The sequence below is a fragment of the Salvelinus alpinus genome, chromosome 2 (genome assembly GCF_045679555.1).
Source record: "Salvelinus alpinus chromosome 2, SLU_Salpinus.1, whole genome shotgun sequence".
NCBI classification, from domain to species: Eukaryota; Metazoa; Chordata; class Actinopteri; order Salmoniformes; family Salmonidae; genus Salvelinus; species Salvelinus alpinus.
The window spans coordinates 29,864,776-29,889,781 of record NC_092087.1 but is presented as its reverse complement, the minus strand read 5'-3'; the positions used below and the strand labels follow the sequence as shown (position 1 = coordinate 29,889,781).

Below are 25,006 nucleotides of genomic sequence, written 5' to 3'. Positions count from 1 at the left end.
ATAAGCATTTCTCTACGACTCGCCATGCTTTCCTCCTGGCTACCCCAACCCCGGCCAACAGCTCTGCACCCCCGCAGCTACTTGCCCAAGCCTCCCCAGCTTCTCCTTCACCCAAATCCAGATAGCAGATGTTCTGAAAGAGCTGCAAAACCTGGACCCGTACAAATCAGCTGGGCTAGACAATCTGGACCCTCTCTTTCTAAAATTATCATTGTTGCAACCCCAATTACCAGTCTGTTCAACCTCTCTTTCATATCGTCTGAGATTCCTAAAGATTGGAAAGCTGCCGCGGTCATCCCCCTCTTCAAAGGGGGTAACACTCTAGACCCAAACTGTTACAGACCTATATCCATCCTGGCCTGCCATTCTAAAGTCTTCGAAAGCCAAGTTAACAAACAGATCACTGACCATTTCGAATCCCACCGTACCCTCTTCGCTGTGCAATCCGGTTTCCGAGCTGGTCACGAGTGCACCTCAGCCACGCTAAAGGTACTAAACGATATCATAACCGCCATTGATAAAAGACAGTACTGTGCAGCCATCTTCATCGACCTGGCCAAGGCTTTCGACTCTGTCAATCACCATATTCTTATCGGCAGTCTCAACAGCCGTGGTATCTCAAATGACTGCCTCGCTTGGTTCACCAACTACATCTCAGATAGAGTTCAGTGTGTCAAATCGGAGGGCCTGTTGTCCGGACCTCTGGCAGTCTCTATGGGGGTACCACAGGGTTCAATTCTCGGGCCGACACTTTTCTCTGTATATATCAATGATGTCGCTCTTGCTACGGGTGATTCCTTGATCCACCTCTATGCAGACGACACCATTCTGTATACATCTGGCCCTTATTTGGACACTGTGTTAACAAACCTCCAAACGAGCTTCAATGCCATACAACACGCCTTCCGTGACCTCCAACTGCTCTTAAACGCTAGTAAAACTAAATGCATGCTTTTCAACCAATCCCTGCCCGCACCCGCCCGTCTTGCATCACTACTCTGGACGGTTCTGACTTAGAATATGTGGACAACTACAAATACCTAGGTGTCTGGCTAGACTGTAAACTCTCCTTCCAGACTCATATTAAACATCTCCAATCCAAAATTAAATCTAGAATCGGCTTCCTACTTCGCAACAGAGCCTCCTTCACTCACGCTGCCAAACATACCCTCGTAAAACTGACTATCCTACCGATCCTCGACTTCGGCGATGTCATTCACAAAATAGCCTCCAACACTCTACTCAGCAAACTGGATGCAATCTATCACAGTGCCATTCGTTTTGTCACCAAAGCCCCATATACCACCCACCACTGAGACCTGTATGATCTGGTCGGCTGGCCCTCGCTACATATTTGTCGCCAAACCCACTGGCTCCAGGTAATCTATAAGTCTTTGCTAGGTAAAGCTCCGCCTTATCTCAGCTCACTGGTCACCATAACAACACCCACCCGTAGCACGCACTCCAGCGGGTATATCTCACTGGTCATCCCCAAAGCCAACACCTCCTTTGGCCGCCTTTCCTCCCAGTTCTCTGTTGCCAATGACCGGAACGAATTGCAAAAATCATTGAAGTTGGAGACTTGTATCTCCCTCACTAACTTTAAGCATCAGCTATCTGAGCAGCTTACCGATCGCTGCAGCTGTACACAGACCATCTGTCAATAGGCTATCAACTATCTACCTCATCCCTATATTGTTTGTATTAACTTTTTTGCTCTTTTGCACACCAGTATTTCTACTTGCACATCATCATCTGCACATCTATCACTCCGGTGTTAATTTGCTAAATTGTAATTATTTCGCTATTGCCTTACCTCCTTACACACTGTATATAGACTTTTTCTATTGTGCTAATGACTGTACGTTTGTTTATTCCATGTGTAACTCTGTGTAGTTGTTTGTGTCACACTGCTTTGCTTTATCTTGCCCAGGTCGCAGTTGTAAATGAGAACTTGTTCTCAACGGGCCTACCTGGTTAAATAAAGGTGAAATATATATTATTTTTTTTAATTAAAAAAACATCAAGCGTTATGATTAAACTGGCTCTCATGAGGACGGCCACAGGAAAGGAAGACCCACAGTTACCTCTGCTGCAGAGGATAAGTTCATCAGAGTTAACTGCACCTCAGATTGCAGCCCAAGTAAATGCTTCCCGGAGTTCAAGTAACATACACATCGCAACATCAACTGTTCAGAGGAGACTGCGTGAATCAGGCCTTCTGGTCGAATTGCTACAAAGAAACCTCTACTAAGGACACCAATAAGACGAGGAGAATTGTTTGTACCAAGAAACACAAGCAATGGACATTAGACCTGTGGAAATCTGTCCTTTGGTCTGATGAGTCCAAATTTGAGATTTTTGGTTCCAACCGCTGTGTCTTTGTGAGACACAGAGCAGGTGAACGGATGATCTCTGCATGTGTGGTTCCCACCGTGAAGCATGGAGGAGGAGGTGCGATGGTGTGGGGGTGCTTTGCTGGTGACACTGTCTGTGATTTATTTAGAATTCAAGGCAGACTTAACTAGCATGGCTACCTCAGCATTCTGCAGCGATACGCCATCCCATCTGGTTTGCTCTGAGTGGGACTATCATTTGTTTTTCAACAGGACAATGACCCAGCACACCTCCAGGCTGTGTAAGGGCTATTTGACGAAGTAGGAGAGTGATGGAGTGCAGCATCAGATAACCTGGCCTCCACAATCACCTGACCTCAACCCAATTCAGATGGTTTGGGATGAGTTGGAACGCAGAGTGAAGGAAAAGCAGCCAACAAGTGCTCAGCATATGTGGGAAAAGCATTCCTCATGAAGCTGGTTGAGAGAATACCAAGAGTGTGCCAAGCTGTCATCAAGGAAAAGGGCTACTTTGAAGAATCTAAAATCTAAAATATATTTTAGATTTTTTTAACACTTTTTTGCTACTACATGATTCCATATGTGTTATTTCATAGTGTTGATGTCTTTACAATTATTCTACAATGTAGAAAATAGCAAAAATAATTTAGCATTTGTCTTTCTTTTACAAACATATTACTAGAGACTTTTGAAAACTGAGATTAGTGTTTGTTCCACACCAATTGCATTGTATCACTTCATGATTACTTGTTGTTCAGTTACTGAGAGAGGGAGGTAGAGTAAAAGCTATTCTCAGTGGGAGGGATGGTAGAGGAGCTGAACAGACCTACAGCAGCAGTTTTTCAAGTCCCTGAAGTCTGTACAGGAGACTCTCCACGGTGCTGAATTTTCTCATGCTTTGGTTAACTCATTTTCACCAAACTCAGATGCTGCTGCAGTTCATTTGTGTAGCATATTGTGATTCATTACAAGACTGGCCCTGTCCTAGCCATATTCTTTTATGGCAAGGATTGAGATTTACATAAACTGAATAAATCTACCACACCCCTGTACAGACTGCAGTACATGTGACTTACTGTAAGTGACAGGAGTGAAGAAGAGAGCCTCTCCACAATGAGTTTGTTAAGATAGAGGACCCTGTAGTCTTTGAGGAGCAACAGTCAGAGGACCAGGAGCAAAACATGTAGGTAACAGTGCAGGTGGGAGGTTATTTACAAAACATACAAATGCAGAATGGTGAGATTTTTTAAATTTTATAATAATAATTTTTTTAAAGGACTTCACTCGAGCACAAAAGGAAAAATGCCCTATAATTTATTTATTTTTATTTAACCAGGTAAGCTAGTTGAGAACAAGTTCTCATTTACAACTGCGACCTGGCCAAGATAAAGCAAAGCAGTGCGACAGAAACAACAACACAGAGTTACACATGGAATAAACAAGCATTCAGTCAATAACACAATAGGAAAAAAAGAAAGTCTATATACTGTGTGTGCAAATGGCATGAGGAGGTAAGGCAATAAATAGGCCATAGTAGCAAAGTAATTACTATTTAGCAGATTAACACTGGAGTGATAGATGAGCAGATGATGGTGTGTAAGTAGTGATACTGGTGTGCAAAAGAGCAGCAAAGTAAATAAAAACAAAATGGGGATGAGGTAGGTAGATTGGGTGGGCTATTTACAGATGGACTATGTACAGCTGCATCGATCGGTTAGCTGCTCAGATAGCTGATGTTTAAAGTTAGTGAGGAAATGTAAGTCTCCTGAGCAACAATGGAAACTCTCAAACCTCCGTAGCAACATGTTACCTTACCAAGCAGTTCTCCAATAAGGACCTGCCCTGACCTGGCATAAACCATTAACATCTTGAAATGGGTAGGCAAACATTTTTATGGACAGTGATCATGCTTTAAAAGCAATGCTATTGCACATTTCACATAACAATGATTGGCCAATACTACAGCATAATATTACAGCAGCCATTTTGGAAAGCACGTAGTGTTGAACAACAAGGGGCCTGATTGGCTGACTATCCTTTGTTGTTCAACGTGATGTGCATTCCAAAATGGCTGCTGTTGCTTCTGCTACCTAGCATGAGGATGAAAAAACTAGCAGTATTTAAATCTTCTTGATGTAACTTTTTGCATAATGGGAACATTTGGAAGACAGTTCCATGGACTATTCCTGGATTGAGGTACGTTTTCCCGAGCCATAACTTGCTCCTGCTCTGCCTTGCACTAATCTAAACAGAAGCCCTCTCCGACCCCAATCAAAGGGTTGGAATCTAGTCTGGCTAGCTGACACCTAACTCAATGTGCTCCTGATTCCTTCAATGTGTACCATGCGAGTCGCATCAGCCAGAATACTTTGTCATATACACAAAAAAGAACATCCATCACAGATTTAGAATACCATCCTCTACCCCCTACTCAGCCATAATAATGTCAAACCCAAAGCAAGGAATTTTACATTGAGTGTAATCGACTTCAGCCACTAGTGTAGGCCTACACAGTCTCGTGTTCCGGGCTGTAAATCAAGATTTCTGTCTTTGATTTTCTGTCATGGATAATGAGACATTCCCTGAACATTTACATGTTTTCATCAGAAAGTTACAATATTTTCTGAAGAGTTTGGCAAACACTTTCATGAACAACTACAACATGTGTAGTTGTTAAATTAGTAATTAAAGACAACATTTAGTTTAATTTGAATTGATAATCACAACATTTCTTAGGCTAAGCATTTCAGATCGTTAGGAGTAATCACAAACCATGGTATGAAGGAATGAAGCCATATGTTACTCTTTACTAATTGTCATACTTGTATTGGAAGTTGGTGCTACTTGACAGAGGAAGTTAATTCAATGTCAAACAGTCTGTGTTTCATTGTAATTTTATACTGACAAAACTGGTATATCTAAGAATGTTCAAAGTACAGTATAGCTGAGCAAGATTTATGTCCTTCAGTGACATTATTTGTTTCTGATTAGCTGTTTCTTCTCTAGTTATCATAACATAAGATAAATTGGAGGCGGGGCGTGGGGGTCACTGAAACCAACATACAAAATATGTGGGGCTATGCACAGGTTGATCCTATTTTGTTCAAATTGGTTGTCACTGTGTATCTATTGCAGGGCTCTCCATCTTCCTGGAGCAATATCGTCCTGTAGGTTTTAGCTTCAATCCTAATCTAGCGCTCCTGATTCTAATAATTAGCTGGTTGATAAATTGAATCAGGTTAGTTACAACTGAGATTGGAATCGAAAACAGGGAGAGGCCTGATCTACTGGGACCTCAACAATTTGAGAAAACTTTGAATAAATCATGTTGGGCATTCAATTAGAATATTTGCTGTGGTGTAATCCAGATCTATTTAAAATACATGAATAGTACATGTTACATCTGCTTTTAGACACTGCTTTTAGACCCTTTTCTAATTTATTTCACTGAAAAGTGTTGAAGCCAATGAAAATGCATTCCCTATATTAATGAAAAACAAAACATGTCAATACTTTATATAAGCTATTTCTGAAATACACTCTATAGCAGGGCTGTTCAATATCAGTCCTGGATGGCCAAAACACTTCTGTTTATCATCCTCTCCTTCTAATACGGGAATAATTCAGACCTGGGACACCAGGTGAGTGCAATTACCAGGTAGAAACAAAAAACATGATCGTTTCAGCCCTCCAGGACCGTAATTAAACAGCCCTGCTAAAACAGTTTTTCTAAACTCCAGTCCTCCAGTACCCCCAACAGTAAAATGTTTTGTTGTAGCCCGGGAAAAGCACACCTGGTTGAACTTGTCATATAATCATTCAGCCCTCAATGAGTTGATCAGGTGAGTTTGTCTGGGGCTACAACAGAAATATATGTTGTTCGGTGTACTCGAGGACTGGAGTTAGAAAACCCTGCTCTAAAGTATAATAATATTTTTTGGGGGTCAAACTACACATATTTCCATGTTTCAAACAATCATTAATATGCATGCACTGCTGGTGTTCCATCAACAGGGAACAAAGATTGATCTAACTTTGAATTGTTGATAGCAAACTTGCTATTATACACTGAATATACCAAATATTATGAACACCTTCCTAATATTGAGTTGCCACCCTGCATTTTTCCCTGAGAACAGCCTCAATTCGTCGGGGCATGGACTCTACAAGGTGTCGAAAGCATTGCACAGGGATGCTGGCCCATGTTTACTCCAATGCTTCCCACAGCAGCATCAAGTTGGCTGGATGTCCTTTGGGTGGTGGACCATTCTTGATACACACAGGAAACTGTTGAGCGTAAAAAAACAGCAGCGTTGCAGTTCTTGACACAAACCGGTACGCCTGGCACCTATTACCATACCCAGTTCAAAGGAACTTAAATTTTTTTGTCTTTTCTATTCATGCTCTGAATGGCACACATATCCATGTCTCAATATTCTCAAGGCTAAAAAATCCTTATTTAAGCTGTCTCCTCCCCATCATCTACACGAATTGAAGTGGATTTAACAAGTGACATCAATAAGGGATCTTACCTTTAAACTGGATTCACCTGGTCAGTCTATGTCATGGAAAGAGCATGTGTTCTTAATGTTGTATACACTCAGTGTATTCATGATATGACATTGCTAACCATACTCATTATATCTTTCTTCTTCCCTATAGGATATCTGACAGTAACAATTGAGCCCCTTCCTCCTGTTGTTGTGGGTGAAACTGTGACCCTGAAGTGCAACTTCAAGACTGATGGAAGACTTCGAGAGATTGTGTGGTACAGGGTGAGTAAAGCTACAAGCTCATGCTCTATACTGTATATGCCATGTACACTGGCCCATCAACTCTGATCTGTGTGGCTTAATCACTTTTTGTTGTCAATTACAGTGCATTCTGAAATTATTCAGACCCCTTCACTTTTTCCACATTTTGTTACTATATGTTACAGCCTTATTCTAAAATGGATTAAATAAAAATATGCCCTTATCAATATACACACAATAACCCATAAAGATAAAGCGAAAACAGGTCTTTAGAAATGTTTGCTAATTTATTCGAAATAAAAAACAGAAATACCTTATTGCCGAAGTATTCAGATCTTTTGTAATGAGACTCGAAATTGGGCTCAGGTGCATCCTGTTTCCATTGATCATCCTTGAGATGTTTCTACAACTTGATTGGACATAATTTGGAAAGGCACACACCTGTCTATATAAGATCTCACAGTTGACAGTGCATGTCAGAGCAAAAACCAAGCCATGAGGTCGAAGGAATTGTCCATAGAGGTCCGAGACAGGATTGTGTCGAGGCAGAGATCTGGGGAAGGGTACCAAAACACGTCTGCAGCATTGAAGGTCCCCAAGAACACAGTGGCCTCCATCCTTTAAATGGAAGAAGTTTGTAACCACCAAGACTCCTCCAAGAGCTGGCCGTCCGGCCAAACTAAGCAATCGGGGGAGAAGGGACTTGGTCAGGGAGGTGACCAATAACTCGATGGTCACTCTGACAGAGCTCCAGAGTTCCTCTGTGGAGATGGGAGAACCTTCCAGAAGGACAATCATCTATACAGTACTCCATCAATCAGGCCTTTATGGTAGAATGACCAGATGGATGCCACTCCTCAGTAAAAGGCACATGTTAGCCCGCTTGGAGTTTGCCAAAAGGTACCTAAAGGACTCTCAGACCATGATGAACCAGATTCTCTTGCCTGATGAAACCAAGGTTGAACTCTTTGGCCTGAAGGCCAAGTGTCATGTTTCGAGGCAACCAGGCACCGCTCATCACCTGGCCAATACCATCCCTACGGTGAAGCATGGTTGCGTTACAACATCATGGAGTGGGTATGATTTTCAGCAGCAGGGACTGGGAGACTAGTAAGGATCAAGGGAAAGATGATCGAAGCAAAGTACAGAGAGGTCCTTGATGAAAACCTGCTCCAGAGCGCTCAACACCTCAGACTGGGGCGAAGGTTCTCCTTCCAACAGGACAATGACCCTAAGCACACAGCCAAGACTATGCAAGAGTTGCTTCGGGACAAGTCTCTGAATATCCTTGAGTGGCCCAGCCAGAACCCGGACTTGAACCTGATCGAACATCTCTGGAGAGATCTGAAAATAGAGAAGAATGGGAGAAACTACCCAAATACAGGTGTGCCAAGCTTATAGCGTCATACCCAAGTAGACTCGAGGCTGTAATTGCTGCCAAAGGTGCTTCAACAAAGTACTGAGTAAAGGGTCTGAATACTTATGTTAATGTGATATTTCATTTAAAAAAATGTTTTGCAATAATTTCTAAAAACCTGTTTTTGCTCTGTCATTATGGGGTATTGTGTGTAGATTGATGAGAAACAAACAATTTAAACAATTTTAGAATAAGGCTGTACCATAACAAAATGTAGAAAAAGTGAAGGGGTCTGAATACCTTTTGAATGCACTGTATTTATACATTTTATAAGATGTACAGTACCAGTCAAAAGTTTAGACACACCTACTCTTTATTTTTTTCTTTATTTTTAAGTTGTAATACATTGTAGAATAACAGGGAAGACATCAAAACTATGAAATAAAATATATGGAATATTGTAGTAACCAAAAAAGTGTTATACAAATCAAAATATACTTTATATTCTTCAAAGTAGCCACCCATTGCCTTGATGACAGCTTTGCACACTCATAACCAGCTTCATGAAGTAGTCACCTGGAATGCATTTCAATTAACAGTTGTGCCTTGTTAAAAGTTAAATTGTGGAATTTCATTCCTTCTTAATGCGTTTGAGCCAATCAGTTGTGTTGTGACAAGGTAGGGTTGGTATACAGAAGTGTAACGACTTTCCTCTTCTTCTAACGAGGAGTAAGAGATATCGGACCAATGTGCAGCGTGGTAATTGTCCATTTTAATATATAAAACTGAACACTACAAAAATACAAAATAACAAAGTGCATGAACAAACAAAAATTGAAACAGTCCCGTATGGTGCAAACACAGACACAGGAAACAACCACCCACAAAACACAATAGACGAACAGGCTACCTAAATATGGCTCCCAATCAGAGACAACGACTGACACCTGCCTCTGATTGAGAACCATTCTAGGCCAAACACATAGAAATAGAACAACAGAACAAAACATAGAAAAAACAACATAGAATGCCCACCCCAACTCACGCCCTGACCAAACTAAAATAAAGACATAAAAAAGGAACTAAGGTCAGAACGTGACAAGAAGATAGCCCTATTTGGTAAAAGACCAAGTCCATATTATGGCAAGAACAGCTCAAATAAGGAAAGAGAAACATGAATGTCAGTTAATACGGACAATTTCAAGAACTTTGAAAGTTCTTTTTAAGTGCAGTCGTAAAAACCATCAAGCGCTATGATGAAACTGGCTCTCATGAGGAAAGGAAGACCCAAAGTTACCTCTGCTGCAGATGATACGTTTATTAGAGTTACCAGACTCAGAAATTGCAGCCCAAATAAATGCTTCACAGAGTTCAAGTAACATACACATCTCAACATCAACTGTTCAGAGGAGACTGCATGAATCAGGCCTTTATGGTCGAATTACTGCAAAGAAACCACTGCTAAAGGACACCACTATAAGAAGAGACTTTCTTGGGCAAAGAAGCATGAGCAATGGACCTTAGACCAGTGGAAATCTGTCCTTTGGTCTGATGAGTCCAAATTTGAGATTTTTGTTTCCAAACGCTGTGTCTTTGTGAGATGCAGAATAGGTGAATGGATGATCTCCGCATTTGTGGTTCCCACCGTGAAGCATGGAGGAGGAGGAGGTGTGATGGTGTGGGGGTGCTTTGCTGGTAACATTGTCAGTGATTTATTTAGAATTCAAAGCGAACTTAGCAACATAACTACCACAGCATTCTGCAGCTATACGCCATCCCATCTGGTTTGCGCTGAGTGGGACTATCATTTGCTTTTCACTGGACAATGACCCAACACATCTCCAGGCTGTGTAAGGGCTATTTGACCAAGAAGGAGAGTGCTGCATCAGATGACCTGGCCTCCACAATCACCCAACCTCAACCAAATTGAGATGGTTTGGGTTGAGTTGGACCACAGAGTGAAGGAAAGCAGCCAACAAGTGCTTATTATATGTGGGAACTCCTTCAAAACTGCTGGAAAAGCATTCTAGGTGAAGCTGGTTGAGAGAATGCCAAGTTTGCAAAGCTGTCATCAAGGCAAAGGGTGGCTACTTTGAAGAATCTAAAATATATTTTAATTTGTTTAACACTTTTTGGTTATTACATGATTCTATATGTATTATTTCATAGTTTTGATGTATTCACTATTATTCTACAATGTAGAAAATAGTCAAATAAAGAAAACCCCTTGAATGAGTAGGTGTGTAAAAACGTTTGACTGGTGCTGTAGGCCAAATTAATTTTCCTCTTTCCTCTGGTGTATAATGTGTCAGTCACATTTTAAGGAATACGGATGGCCAGTCAATTTAGGCCAGGTGTAGAGAGTGTCACTCTGGCTCTCAGTTTGTAACCTGATTTTCCTATCAGCATGTCATTGCCTAGATATTACAAATATTGCCTAGTCAGACCATTACTCTATTCCACCTGGCTGATAGACATTATTCGATTGGTACTGTTTGGCGTAGCACAGATCATTTTCGACCAACCTTAACTTGTCGATAGTTCCTTAATACCCGACTTGGAAGACATCCAATGTCTTCTAAACGTCCATGTCTAGTTGCAGACGGTTCGTTTCAATTTAGAGTTTTACCGTTATTACCACGCACCTGTCTCAATCAATTAGAGAGCATTTGAAGTAGGCAAGACAAGTACATAGTGTTGGATTACTTCATGTTTAATAACAAAGCATTTTCTAAATTCAAACGAACCCCCTGAAACTAGACATGGACGTTTAGAAGACATTGGTTGTCTTCAAAGTCGGAAATTGCGGAAGTATCGCCAAGTTAAGGTTGGTTGACAGTACCTACAGTATGCCAAACAGTACCTAACCTGTAATGGCTAATGGAGCATCACATCAGCCCATTACAATCTGCTAGCTAGTTATTGCCATGTCTTAATGGTTCACAGCTGGTCACTCTGCAGTTATCACAACCCCAGTTGGTGGAATAAACTGCATAAATGTTCAAGATAATTAAGTACAGTATGTCAGAGAAAGAATGTCTTTGTCTCAGCCCCTCAAGCTCTAATGCTCGGGTCTGTAATGTTGCTGTTGCTTTGTGGATAATGTGTACCAAAACTATGCCGAGATATTTTGCATAAAATGGAAGCTAATGTGACATTAATAGGCAGATGATTATAGATCAGAGGCTGGGTTTTGTCTACTGAAACAATGGTGTTCAAAAGAGGTCACACAGAAGCACTTGGATGGATATCAATGAAGCAACAGCTGTCAGCTCATGGCCTGATTATTTAATTTACCCTAAACTCCCCAATTAATCGCTGTTAAGGGTTATACAAGTACGCATGATGAAATATGCTTTCTTTATTCTGTGGAATGCTGCAGTCATAGACAGTATCCTGACTGATATGTGAGTAGAACTTGAGCCAGTTTAGTTTATATGGAGTCCTTACCTTGTTGGGCTTGTAAGCTTCGTGCTCTCAAGGACTAGCCTACAATAATGTTTAATATTGGTGCAGATATGAATGCAAAGTATTTGAAGTAATTCAGTCTCTCTTGATCATAGCAATGCCTTTTACACAGTGAACATGTCTGCCCTTTGGGGGAATGGATTTGGAAGAGGACATTTAATAGAATTCAACAATAGATAATTTTTTTGGAGTCCTCACTATCATTTTTGCCACGCAGGAACTAGACTGTTATGGTATGCTGCTGTAGGATAAAACAAACTCCATAGAGAGCAAGGCTGTCCACATCAAGTATTGGATACTGAGGAAAATGCAGAGGTTGTAGAGAGAAACCAGCCTTATCTCTCTTGTGCCCACTGCTCGATGCAACCACGAATAAATTATAAATCAATTATCCACACTCAGCTGCCAAAGTCTCTTTAATCTCTGCCTTTTATTTAACTAAACTGTCGACTTCTCATTTCTCCCCCACATTCAAATGGAAGTGGAGTTGATACCCACCTGGGGAATCATCATATCTAATCGAAGTCTGGCCAACGAAACAGAAGCTGAATGAACTAAAGATCTCAGTTAGCCACTCATTCATTACCAGGTTGCCCTTATCTTAACGGATTCTGTAATGCACACCAGCACCAGACTGCTCCTTGAAATCTTGCATATCCTTAGCATGGCTAAGGTTTAGCGTAGTCCCTCAAGATAATTAAGATTGCTATTGAGAGGCTTTCAAGCTGGCCTAGTAGAGTATTAGTGGGCAGCATATCGGAATGTAGAAAGATGTCAAACATAGTCACCTAAAAAAGCTCAAATTACTATTCAAAACTTGTTCGTTTTACATTTTGAACAATCTCTGTGTGGCATTTGACATAGCCCTGATAACAAAGATAATCATAAAAATCACAAAGTCAGACAACTTGGATAAACTGATGGAGGTTCAATATGCCTCTTTTGTAAGTACCATTTTCTACATGCCTCTTTTCATAGTTCGGGAATTTATTATTGTTTACTTGCACCTCACAAAGAAGCTATCCAGATCAGCGCAGTGCCTAATATCTCCCTGGAAGTTAGAGCAGATTTCCATCTTACTGTATGTCAACACTGTGTTTGTGTTAGGGACTTATCTGTGAGAGGAGATGTAATCCCCTGAATTACACAAAGATCAGTTCATTGGGAAGAAACCCATTTGGGCCTAAAGTAATTTTGGGGTAAATATTGGAAGATAAAGACTACACCAACATCCAAGATTGAAATGTGGTTTTGTGATCCTTTTCATTCTTGTTTCACCAATACCAATAATGCAAAAATGCTCTTTATAAAAAAATTATCAAAAGTAGGATCGGAAGAATCTCCAATTCCACATTTATATTGGTCATGGTGAGGTAGACAGTGAAGAGGAAAATACTGAAGGAAAAAAACCCAGATGGACTATAATACTAGAGAGGGCTCACTCACCATGAGTGTTTTTTCCATCTATTGGATGTTTAAATGTATTAGTCAGACCAGACCACTATGCTCCTAAAGCAAACACATAAAAGCATCTCAAGTGTATGTGATATTCCACTGAGGGCCACATGAATGCTTTTATTTTGCAGTGGGTTCTGGCAGACCATGGATTAGGCACTGTGGATATGTAATACCATCAAACTGTCCTCAACATTGTAATAGCATTTCATGATGGGGTTACAGATAGAGTGGAGGAGAGAATCTCTATCAGCTCTGAAACCATTCTGAACATGTGCAGTAGGGACATGGAGGGATAAGATGCTGGCTGGGGAGGCCTGTGGAGACTTATCCTCACTGAGACGTGTGGCAGCTCACCTCATGCTGTGCTTGTTCTGATTATGTCACTATAATGAAGAGATACCCATGGCTCTCTCCCTATGGGGACCTCAGCAGTGTTGATGGTGACAGCGCAAGGTTTCCGCTTGGCTGCCTGTTGAGTGCCATTCTGCATTACGCTTAATTCTCCCTAGTTTAACCTCCCTCTCTCTCCCCGATTCCCCTCTCTCATTACTACATCCCTCCTCCCACTCTGACAGCACTCTTATGGGATCATCTCTCTGGCCAACATAGTCAGCAGAGCCCAGTGCCCTAAACATGGGCAATTTACCACGGACCTGTCACTAAGCTCATCTGTTTGAATTAATGCTATCTCACACATAGGGTCCACATGGTTCAGGCAGGTTAACCTCAGCCTCTTCCATTATAATGTCTCAGGACCAGCTGTCTTCAACCTGCTCGTTGTCAGTTTGAGCTCTATTCTCACCTCATAGAAGAGATCGAAGATACTGTTATGAAAGGATGGAACTAATAGTGTTATCATGGAGATATTTATATATATATATATATTTAGTTTTTTTGCTTTCAACAGTCTGATAATTGATATTGCAAGACACCTGTGATGTTTAAGTTCAAGTTAATGATCTGAATGTGTCATTAGCCATTGAGAATTTGCTGGAATTTATACAATTCATATGAGCCTCTTGATTAAGTTGAATTGTAGAGTATTGATGTGAGCATTTGGTTAGACACATGATATTCTTCCACTTGAATAGATCACATGGGCTCTCATGCAGAAATGACTGTTGATTGACAAGTAGAGATTGCAGAGAGAGAGAGGGGATTTAAAGGGGAGATGTACAGTAAGTGCTGCACTTCATAGAGGTAGGCTTACTTTCAATAATAGCCTATCTCAGATTTTCATTACTTCAAGGCTTTGATGTTTGCTATCACTTTATAAGTGAACTGTAATGGGAGTAGCACTTATTTGTCAACTAGGCTTATTTGCTGTGGAATCCATTTTCCTTTTCACTGATTTTGCTTTTGTTCTGTGTAATGCATTACAGTCTCCCACTTGGGACTATTAGACAATGAGAGCCCATTTATTTGTGAGAGGTAGCCTAGCATAAATTTGTAGGATATATGAGAAGAACCTTGGTAGGAATAATATTTAACTCTACTAAATACAGTGTTATGAGCATGAGCAATGAACCTATAACTACCAAAGAAGTAAACAAAGGAATACAAAGCCACCATTATCTATGAACTCATTTTCGAATGTGATATAGGAACAATACAGTACCTCCCCCTCAATAACATTCCCTCTTATGACTTTCCAATCTTTTGTTGGTAAATGTTAGCTAACTGCTTGTACGTCTTTCAAAAATGGAAACATGCATGTAGCGGGGAAGTTTCCTGAAAATACGTATATATTATTAAAATACATTGTTTCAGTCCTGCAGTTTGGTTTCCTTAGAGCAGGTATTTCCAAACTGGGGTACACGCAATGCCGTCGGGGTAAGCCAAATAAAATTGTGAAAAACGTTTCTTTTTTTAAATAAAAATTGTACTTTTTTTTTCATCACATTTTCAAACAGTCCATTTATATTTTCCAACAGGGCTATACATTTGAGGCTATACATTACAGTTTTTTTTCTTGCCTGAGTAGCCTCATTTCTCTGCCAAAAATAAAATTAAACCATCTAGTGTTCATCGAAATAACACCACAATGTCAAATACAGGTAGCCTAGTCAAATAATTAACATCCAATCACATTAACCATTACTCTCTCGCGGGAATTCCACGTGACCGGTCGGGAGTGGGCTACAGTACTACAGTAAGAGCAAAATAATCCTAATAAAATAAAATAATAAAAACCTTAGTGTAACAACAGTTTTAGTAAGTAATACTGAAGTCGTGCACAATTATCAATGTCTATTTAGGTTTATGTCGCCCATTCATTGTCAGTTAGAGACACAGTAGGACACAAAAGCATAATCAGTGCTCTAACTCCCCCTTGCGCTGGTCTGGAGCAATGAAGTGGTGACGCAGGGTACCGTACTAAACTACAAATTACCTCTAAGTCCCACAGCATAATAACAAATATTTTAGTGGAGCAACCACTGTATCCTGCAGCATCCACGAGAGGCTCTTGCTGCCAAGGGAATGCCTGATAGCTTGAAAGACGTTTTGGACACTACAGTGAAAATGGTTTAACTTTGTTAAAGCAAGGCCCCTGAACTCTCGTGTATTTTCTGCACTATGTAATGATATGGGCAGCGACCATGTAACGCTTTTACAACATACTGTGCGCTGGTTATCAAGAGGCAAAGTATTGACACTTTTTTTTAATGAGAGACGAGCATAAAGTTTTCTTTACTAACCATCATTTTCACTTGTCTGACCGCTTGCATGATGACGAGTTTCTCACACGACTGGCAACATCTGGGTGATGTTTTTCTCGCCTGAATGATCTGAATCCAGGACTATATTCAACGTGTGGAACAAAATTGAGGCTATGATTAAGAAGTTGGAGCTCTTCTCTGTCTGCATTAACAAGGACAACACACAGATCTTTCCATCATTGTATGACTCAAGCTTATGGACAATGTCAAATGTGATATAGCGAAGCACCTGAGTGAGCAATTACGCAGATACTTTCCCGAAACGGATGACACAAACAACTGGATTCATTATCCCTTTCATACCCTGCCTCCAGTCCACTTACCGATATCTGAACAAGAGAGCCTCATCAAAATTGCAACAAGTGGTTCTGTGAAAATGTTATTTAAATCAGAAGCCACTGCCAGATTTCTGGATTGGGCTGCGCTCAGAGTATCCTGCCTTGGCAAGTCTTGCTGTTAAGACACTGATGCCCTTTGCAACCACATACCTATGTGAGAATGTATTCTCGGCCCTCACTAGCATAAAATCTAAATAGAGGCACAGACTGTGTGTGGAAAATGATTTAAGACTGAGACTCTCTCCAATACATCCCAACTTGCAGAGTTATGTGCATCCTTTCAGGCACACCCTTCTCATTAACCTGTGGTGAGTTATTCATAATTCTCGATGAACAAATACGATTTTATATGTAAGATGGTTAAATAAAGAGCAAAATTATTGATTATTATTATATTATTATTTGTGCCCTGATCCTATAAGAGCTCTTTGTCACTTCCCACGGTTGTGGCAACACTCATTCTTATGTTTAATAAATGTATCGTATAGTGTGTGTGTAGCAGGCTTACAATGATGGCAAAAAACAACATTTGAGAGTGCGCTGACCCTGGTGCTAGAGGGGGTACGCAGCTGGAGGTAGAATGTTTGAAATGGTACGGGACTTTGAAAAGTTTGGGAACCACTGCCTTAAAGGATAAGCTTGTCTTTAAAATTGGGAAAGTTTATTTTTATCTGTAACATACTGTGATGTAATTCATGCAGTCTAAGCTGGAACATAAAAGCAATTGTGGAATGATGATGAGAATGAGACAGTTGCTGCTCACACAGACTCCCCCTGCACCTCATCTTATTCTAATATCCCTTACTGAAAAAAACATGTACTGTTTGCTTCTAGTGACAATGCATATTGTTACCACAGGTTTGCCACAGATTAAAAAAGAATCTTCAGAGAATTGTTTGCCAGAAAAAACCTCTGGCGAACTGTTTAGCTATAGTGGCAATACATATTATTGTTGCCAAAGGTTTGCTGTAAATCACCACTAGTGGCAAACATTTACAAACGTCTGGCAACACTTTGTGGCACACTATTTAGTGCCAGAAACTTGCGGGAAGTTTGCAGCAGCAACTTCAATTTGGTAAGGGACACACTTACAATGTCTTTGGTTGTGCATCAAGCTTAACTTGTGGCCTACATTTCTCTACAAATCGCATTAACGCTGTTGACACAGAAAAAGCACAAGATCATGGGTATGCAAATTACTTTTCTCTTGAGTAGTACAACACCAGAAGTTGGAGGAGGACATTGGAGTGCATTGTGACAGGGCAAAATCTATAGCTGGCTGGGCTATTCAGTCCAGAGTCAGATGGATTTGTCCAGATACATGTAACTATACATACCTTTGAACAGGGATAGGATGGCTGGTATAATACTTGACCAAGAAGTAGTGTTTTTCTTTCTACGGTAATCCTGTTTCCTGACTGCGGAGAGATGAGGGAGGCGTCACATTCCAAATCCGAGTCGGAAAAACTCAGGGACAGGGTTGCCCAGGCAACAGGAATATGTGAGCACAGTAAAGAGCTCTCTGTGTACACACAGCACACTCCTGTGGGGGGTTTGTGTGCTCAACTTTCTGCTGCTTTAAACCCCCAAGTGTAATTATGTCATTGTGAAAATGGCTCGGCTTGTTGGAGTATCTCGAGTGTATGTAAATATATATATAAATATATACAGTATCTATATATCAGACCCCTTAGTTCCAGTGAAGGGACATTTTAATGCTACAGCATACTGTACAATATTTGATTAATCTGAATAATGTGTAGCAGCAAAAGTTTTACTTGATTCTTAACACAGACCGCATACCACGGGTATGACAAAATATTTATTTTACTGCTCTAATTATGTTGGTAACCAGTTTATAATAGCAATAAGGCACTTTGGGGGTTTGTGGTATATGGCCAATATTCCAAAGCTAAGGGCTGTATCCAGGCACTCCGTGTTGCGTCGGGCTTAACAATAGCCCTTAGTCGTGGTATATTGGCCATATACCACATCCCATATACTGTATATATATATATATATGGCACTTTGGGGGTTTATATATATATATATATATATATATATATATTTATATATATATATATACAGTGGGGAGAACAAGTATTTGATACACTACCGATTTTGCAGGTTTTCCTACTTACAAAGCATGTAGAGGTCTGTCATTTTTATCATAGGTACACTTCAACTGTGAGAGACGGAATCTAAAACAAAAATCCAGAAAATCACATTGTATGATTTTTAAGTAATTAATTTGCATTTTATTGCATGACATAAGTATTTGATCACCTACCAACCAGTAAGAATTCCGGCTCTCACAGACCTGTTAGTTTTTCTTTAAGAAGCCCTCCTGTTCTCCACTCATTACCTGTATTAACTGCACCTGTTTGAACTCGTTACCTGTATAAAAGACACCTGTCCACACACTCAATCAAACAGACTCCAACCTCTCCACAATGGCCAAGACCAGAGAGCTGTGTAAGGACATCAGGGATAAATTGTAGACCTGTACAAGGCTGGGATGGGCTACAGGACAATAGCCAAGCAGCTTGGTGAGAAGGCAACAACTGTTGGCACAATTATTCGAAAATGGAAGAAGTTCAAGATGACGGTCAATCACCCTCGGTCTGGGGCTCCATGCAAGATCTCACCTCGTGGGGCATCAATGATCATGAGGAATGTGAGGGATCAGCCCAGAACTACACGGCAGGACCTGGTCAATGACCTGAAGAGAGCTGGGACCACAGTCTCAAAGAAAACCATTAGTAACACACTACGCCGTCATGGATTAAAATCCTGCAGCGCACGCAAGGTCCCCCTGCTCAAGCCAGCGCATGTCCAGGCCCGTCTGAAGTTTGCCAATGACCATCTGGATGATCCAGAGGAGGAATGGGAGAAGGTCATGTGGTCTGATGAGACAAAAATAGAGCTTTTTGCTCTAAACTCCACTCGCCGTGTTTGGAGGAATAGAAGGATGAGTACAACCCCAAGAACACCATCCCAACCGTGAAGCATGGAGGTGGAAACATCATTCTTTGGGGATGCTTTTCTGCAAAGGGGACAGGACGACTGCACCGTATTGAGGGGAGGATGGATGGGGCCATGTATCGCGAGATCTTGACCAACAACCTCCTTCCCTCAGTAAGAGCATTGAAGATGGGTCGTGGCTGGGTCTTCCAGCATGACAACGACCCGAAACACACAGCCAGGGCAACTAAGGAGTGGCTCCGTAAGAAGCATCTCAAGGTCCTGGAGTGGCCTAGCCAGTCTCCAGACCTGAACCCAATAGAAAATCTTTGGAGGGAGCCGAAAGTCCGTATTGCCCAGCGACAGCCCCGAAACCTGAAGGATCTGGAGAAGGTCTGTATGGAGGAGTGGGCCAACATCCCTGCAGCAGTGTGTGCAAACCTGGTCAAGAACTACAGGAAACGTATGATCTCTGTAATTGCAAACTAAGGTTTCTGTACCAAATATTCAGTTCTGCTTTTCTGATGTATCAAATACTTATGTCATGCAATAAAATGCAAATTAATTACTTAAAAATCATACAATGTGATTTTCTGGATTTTTGTTTTAGATTCCTTCTCTCACAGTTGAAGTGTACCTATGATAAAAATTACAGACCTCTACATGCTTTGTAAGTAGGAAAACCTGCAAAATTGTCAGTGTATCAAATACTTGAGAACAAGTATTTGATACACTGCCGATTTTGCAGGTTTTACTACTTACAAAGCATGTAGAGATCTGTAATTTTTTATCATAGGTACACTTCAACTGTGAGAGATGGAATCTAAAATCCAGAAAATCACATTGTATGATTTTTAAGTAATTAATTTGCATACACACTCAATGTCAACAAAACAAAGGAGATGATCGTGGACTTCAGGACACAGCAGAGGGAGCAGCCCCCTATCCACATCGACCGGACAGTAGTGGAGAAGGTGGAAAGTTTTAAGTTCCTCGGCGTACACATCACGGACAAACTGAAATGGTCCACCCACACAGACAGCGTGGTGAAGAAGGCACAGCAGCGCCTCTTCAACCTCAGGAGGCTGAAGAAATTTGGCTTGTCACCAAAAACACTCACAAACTTTTTCGAGAGCATCCTGTCGGGCTGCATCACCGCCTGGTACAGCAACTGCTCCGCCCACAACCGTAAGGCTCTCCAGAGGGTAGTGAGCCTTGAACTCAACCTCATCAAACACATTTGGGATGAATTGGAACACCTACTGCGAGCCAGGCCAAATCGCCCAACATTAGTGCCCGACCTTTCTAAAGCTCTTGTGGCTGAATGGAAGCAAGTCCCCGCAACAATGTTCCAACATCTAGTGGAAGGCCTTCCCAGAAGAGTGGAGGCTGTTATAGCAACATAGAGGGGACCAACTCCATATTAATGTCCATGATTTTGGAATGAGATGTTTGACGAGCAGGTGTCCACATACTGTCATGCAGTGTATATATACACTGAGTATACCAAACATTGCAGAACAGCCTCAGTTCGTCTGGGCATGGACTTTACAAGGTGTCGAATGTGTTCCAAAGGGATGCTGGCCCATGTTGACTCCAATGCTTCCCACAGTTGTGTCAAGTTGTCTGGATGTCCTTTGGGTCGTACACCATTCTTGATACACATGGGAAATTGTTGAGTGTGAAAAACCCAGCAGTTTAGCAGTTCTACATCACCTTCTACCATACCCCATTCAAAGGCACTTACATGTTTTGACTTGCCCATTCACCCTCTGACACAAGGGTACACAATCCATGTCTCAGTTGTCTCAAGGCTTAAAAATCCTTATTTAACCTGTCTTCATCTACACTGATTGAAGTGGATTTAACAAGTGACATCAATAAGAGAGCATAGCTTTCACCTGGATTCAGCTGGTCAGTCTATGTGAATGTTTGTATACTCAGTGTACAGTATATTATTTTATTACCAAGTGGTGCTTTGGTCCTTCTTTGCAGCTCTTGTGCTGGTAGCCATGACCCTTGGACAGATCTACTACCTGAACAGATTTTTTGAAAGTGGCACATCTATGAAAGAATTTGATGAATCTGAATAATGTGTAGCAGCTAAAAATGTATATTGATTCTAAATGCAGCAACATTCCCACACACAGATATAGATATAGATTATTCAGTGTAATGACACGGTACTGTACCTGAACACATTTTTGAGAATATCCTATTCATGTTCAGGTACAGCAATGTTGTAAATGCGATATATTTTGATATCATCCACAACCATGCAGATCAATTAGACGGATGGTGAGATAACTCTTTTAGAAAAGACCAATAGCCATTTGTTCCAGTTGGTAGTTTCGCTCAACATGTGGGCTGAAATCCATGTTGACTCTTTTGGTGGTTCACTGATTCATTTTTGTTTGAAGTTGGCCCACTGGAGCCGTATACAGCGCACTGATGATGAATCTTGTAATCAATGATCCAAGTAATTGTTTGACATCCTCAGATATTTACAGACAATTTAGCAATTGTGTATTAGACTTTCATTTTCAGAGATGCACTGTTGGCATATTATGTTGATAATGGGGTCATTGTCCACTCAGATATTTGGGACCTCAAGCACCTCTAATTTCATCCACTGAAGATCACACATACAGTGGGGAGAACAAGTATTTGATACACTGCCGATTTTGCAGGTTTTCCTACTTACAAAGCATGTAGAGGTCTGTCATTTTTATCATAGGTACACTTCAACTGTGAGAGACGGAATCTAAAACAAAAATCCAGAAAATCACATTGTATGATTTTTAAGTAATTAATTTGCATTTTATTACATGACATAAGTATTTGATCACCTACCAACCAGTAAGAATTCCGGCTCTCACAGACCTGTTAGTTTTTCTTTAAGAAGCCCTCCTGTTCTCCACTCATTACCTGTATTAACTGCACCTGTTTGAACTCGTTACCTGTATAAAAGACACCTGTCCACACACTCAATCAAACAGACTCCAACCTCTCCACAATGGCCAAGACCAGAGAGCTGTGTAAGGACATCAGGGATAAAATTGTAGACCTGCACAAGGCTGGGATGGGCTACAGGACAATAGGCAAGCAGCTTGGTGAGAAGGCAACAACTGTTGGCGCAATTATTAGAAAATGGAAGAAGTTCAAGATGACGGTCAATCACCCTCGGTCTGGAGCTCCATGCAAGATCTCACCTCGTGGGGCATCAATGATCATGAGGAAGGTGAGGGATCAGCCCAGAACTACACAGCAGGACCTGGTCAATGACCTGAAGAGAGCTGGGACCACAGTCTCAAAGAAAACCATTAGTAACACACTACGCCGTCATGGATTAAAATCCTGCAGCGCACGCAAGGTCCCCCTGCTCAAGCCAGCGCATGTCCAGGCCCGTCTGAAGTTTGCCAATGACCATCTGGATGATCCAGAGGAGGAATGGGAGAAGGTCATGTGGTCTGATGAGACAAAAATAGAGCTTTTTGCTCTAAACTCCACTCGCCGTGTTTGGAGGAATAGAAGGATGAGTACAACCCCAAGAACACCATCCCAACCGTGAAGCATGGAGGTGGAAACATCATTCTTTGGGGATGCTTTTCTGCAAAGGGGACAGGACGACTGCACCGTATTGAAGGGAGGATGGATGGGGCCATGTATCGCGAGATCTTGACCAACAACCTCCTTCCCTCAGTAAGAGCATTGAAGATGGGTCGTGGCTGGGTCTTCCAGCATGACAACGACCCGAAACACACAGCCAGGGCAACTAAGGAGTGGCTCCGTAAGAAGCATCTCAAGGTCCTGGAGTGGCCTAGCCAGTCTCCAGACCTGAACCCAATAGAAAATCTTTGGAGGGAGCCGAAAGTCCGTATTGCCCAGCGACAGCCCTGAAACCTGAAGGATCTGGAGAAGGTCTGTATGGAGGAGTGGGCCAAAATCCCTGCTGCAGTGTGTGCAAACCTGGTCAAGAACTACAGGAAACATATGATCACTGTAATTGCAAACTAAGGTTTCTGTACCAAATATTCAGTTCTGCTTTTCTGATGTATCAAATACTTATGTCATGCAATAAAATGCAAATTAATTATTTAAAAATCACACAATGTGATTTTCTGGATTTTTGTTTTAGATTCCGTCTCTCACAGTTGAAGTGTACCTATGATAAAAATTACAGACCTCTACATGCTTTGTAAGTAGGAAAACCTGCAAAATCGGCAGTGTATCAAATACTTGTTCTCCCCACTGTATATAGTGATTCCCCTTGACATAATATTACTTACTAATGAGGCCTAGCCTTTGTATTCCTTTCCACTCACAGGCCCTGTATACAGGTTGAAAATGGCAGATTGTGTCACTGATAAGCACCTGAATTGGAACACAGTTGCTATATAGGAACATGCTATACATGACATCAGAGCTCAGGTTCTCTGCCTCACAGCTCTTTATGGGTTTGACTGACAGCCATTATATACATGAAGATGCCCACATCCCTCCCGCTAATTGGGCTACAAAAAACTACAAGTATGCTTGCTTCAGTTCCTCAATGGCAAAGCTAGGAGAGCTCAAAAAACACCTTATATTTGAAGGCTCTTTCCTTGAGTCATAAAAGTGCATTGAAATGACTTAGGAACTGTGCACAGTTTGGAGAGGTGTGTGGCCACTTGGAAACAACAGTTTCAACAACACATCTCACTCAAACCCTTATAATATTTTTTTTAATATGGCACCTAATCCAAATTTTCAATGAATATTGTTATCATGTGACCACAGTATTTTCAGATTTCGTTATTGACAAATGCTGTGAAAAGTATTGTAAATGTAAAATGCACATAAAATCAACACTGTAATGTTTGGATTCAGTCTTGTGTCAGGTGAACTGTTGTGTCCTAACTTTTGGTCTGATACTTTCCCCATAATCCCCAGTGTTCTCTTTCAATTGATACAGTGGTCATTCATTTGCTTTTAATAGTTATTCTGTTAGAAACATTTTAATTTGTCCCTATCTGTAAAAAAAATATATATTGAAATACTGAACACAAGGATGTCATATAGGCCAATTTCGACAAGTGTAAAGGGTTCATATTTTCTGGAAAATACCATTTGGTCTAGTTAGAAAGGCAGTGCAGCAAGGATACATGATCTATGTTTCCAAAAGAAAAGGACATTTTAGACATCCATGGGGAGTTTTAATATTACACTAAACTCCGGATAGGTGCAGTGAAATGTGTTGTTTTACAGGGTCAGCCATAGTATTACAGCAACCCTGGAGCAAATTAGGGTTAAGTGCCTTGCTCAAGGCCACATTGACAGTTTCTTTCACCTTGGGTATTCAAGCCAGCAACCTTTTGGTTACTGGCCTAATGCTCCAGTCTGTTGTAATATTTTCCTGGTCATTATATGAGCATGCACAATTGAAATAGGACCATGGTATAAGGGGATGTATGAAACAGTGCTGATGTCCAATCAGTGCCTTTGCTGTTGAGTGTTATCCCTGGGTGTTGCATAATAGGAATAGATTTGTCATCTTATTTCTGCAGTGATCCAGTCATGCTTTTGGTCTGAGACCATGGTATTGATGGTA

The 25,006-nt window shown here is 41.1% G+C and overlaps 1 protein-coding gene across 2 annotated transcripts in view; it reads left to right on the top strand.

Moving 5' to 3' along the window:
- Nucleotides 1-25,006, top strand: part of LOC139558528 (immunoglobulin superfamily member 21-like) — a 307,618-nt gene that overhangs the window by 126,867 nt on the left and 155,745 nt on the right. For both annotated transcript variants that reach the window (XM_071373699.1, XM_071373706.1), the window contains exon 2: nucleotides 7,020-7,132. In XM_071373699.1, the coding sequence (XP_071229800.1) occupies nucleotides 7,020-7,132 (113 nt within the window). The remainder of the gene's footprint in view (nucleotides 1-7,019; nucleotides 7,133-25,006) is intronic.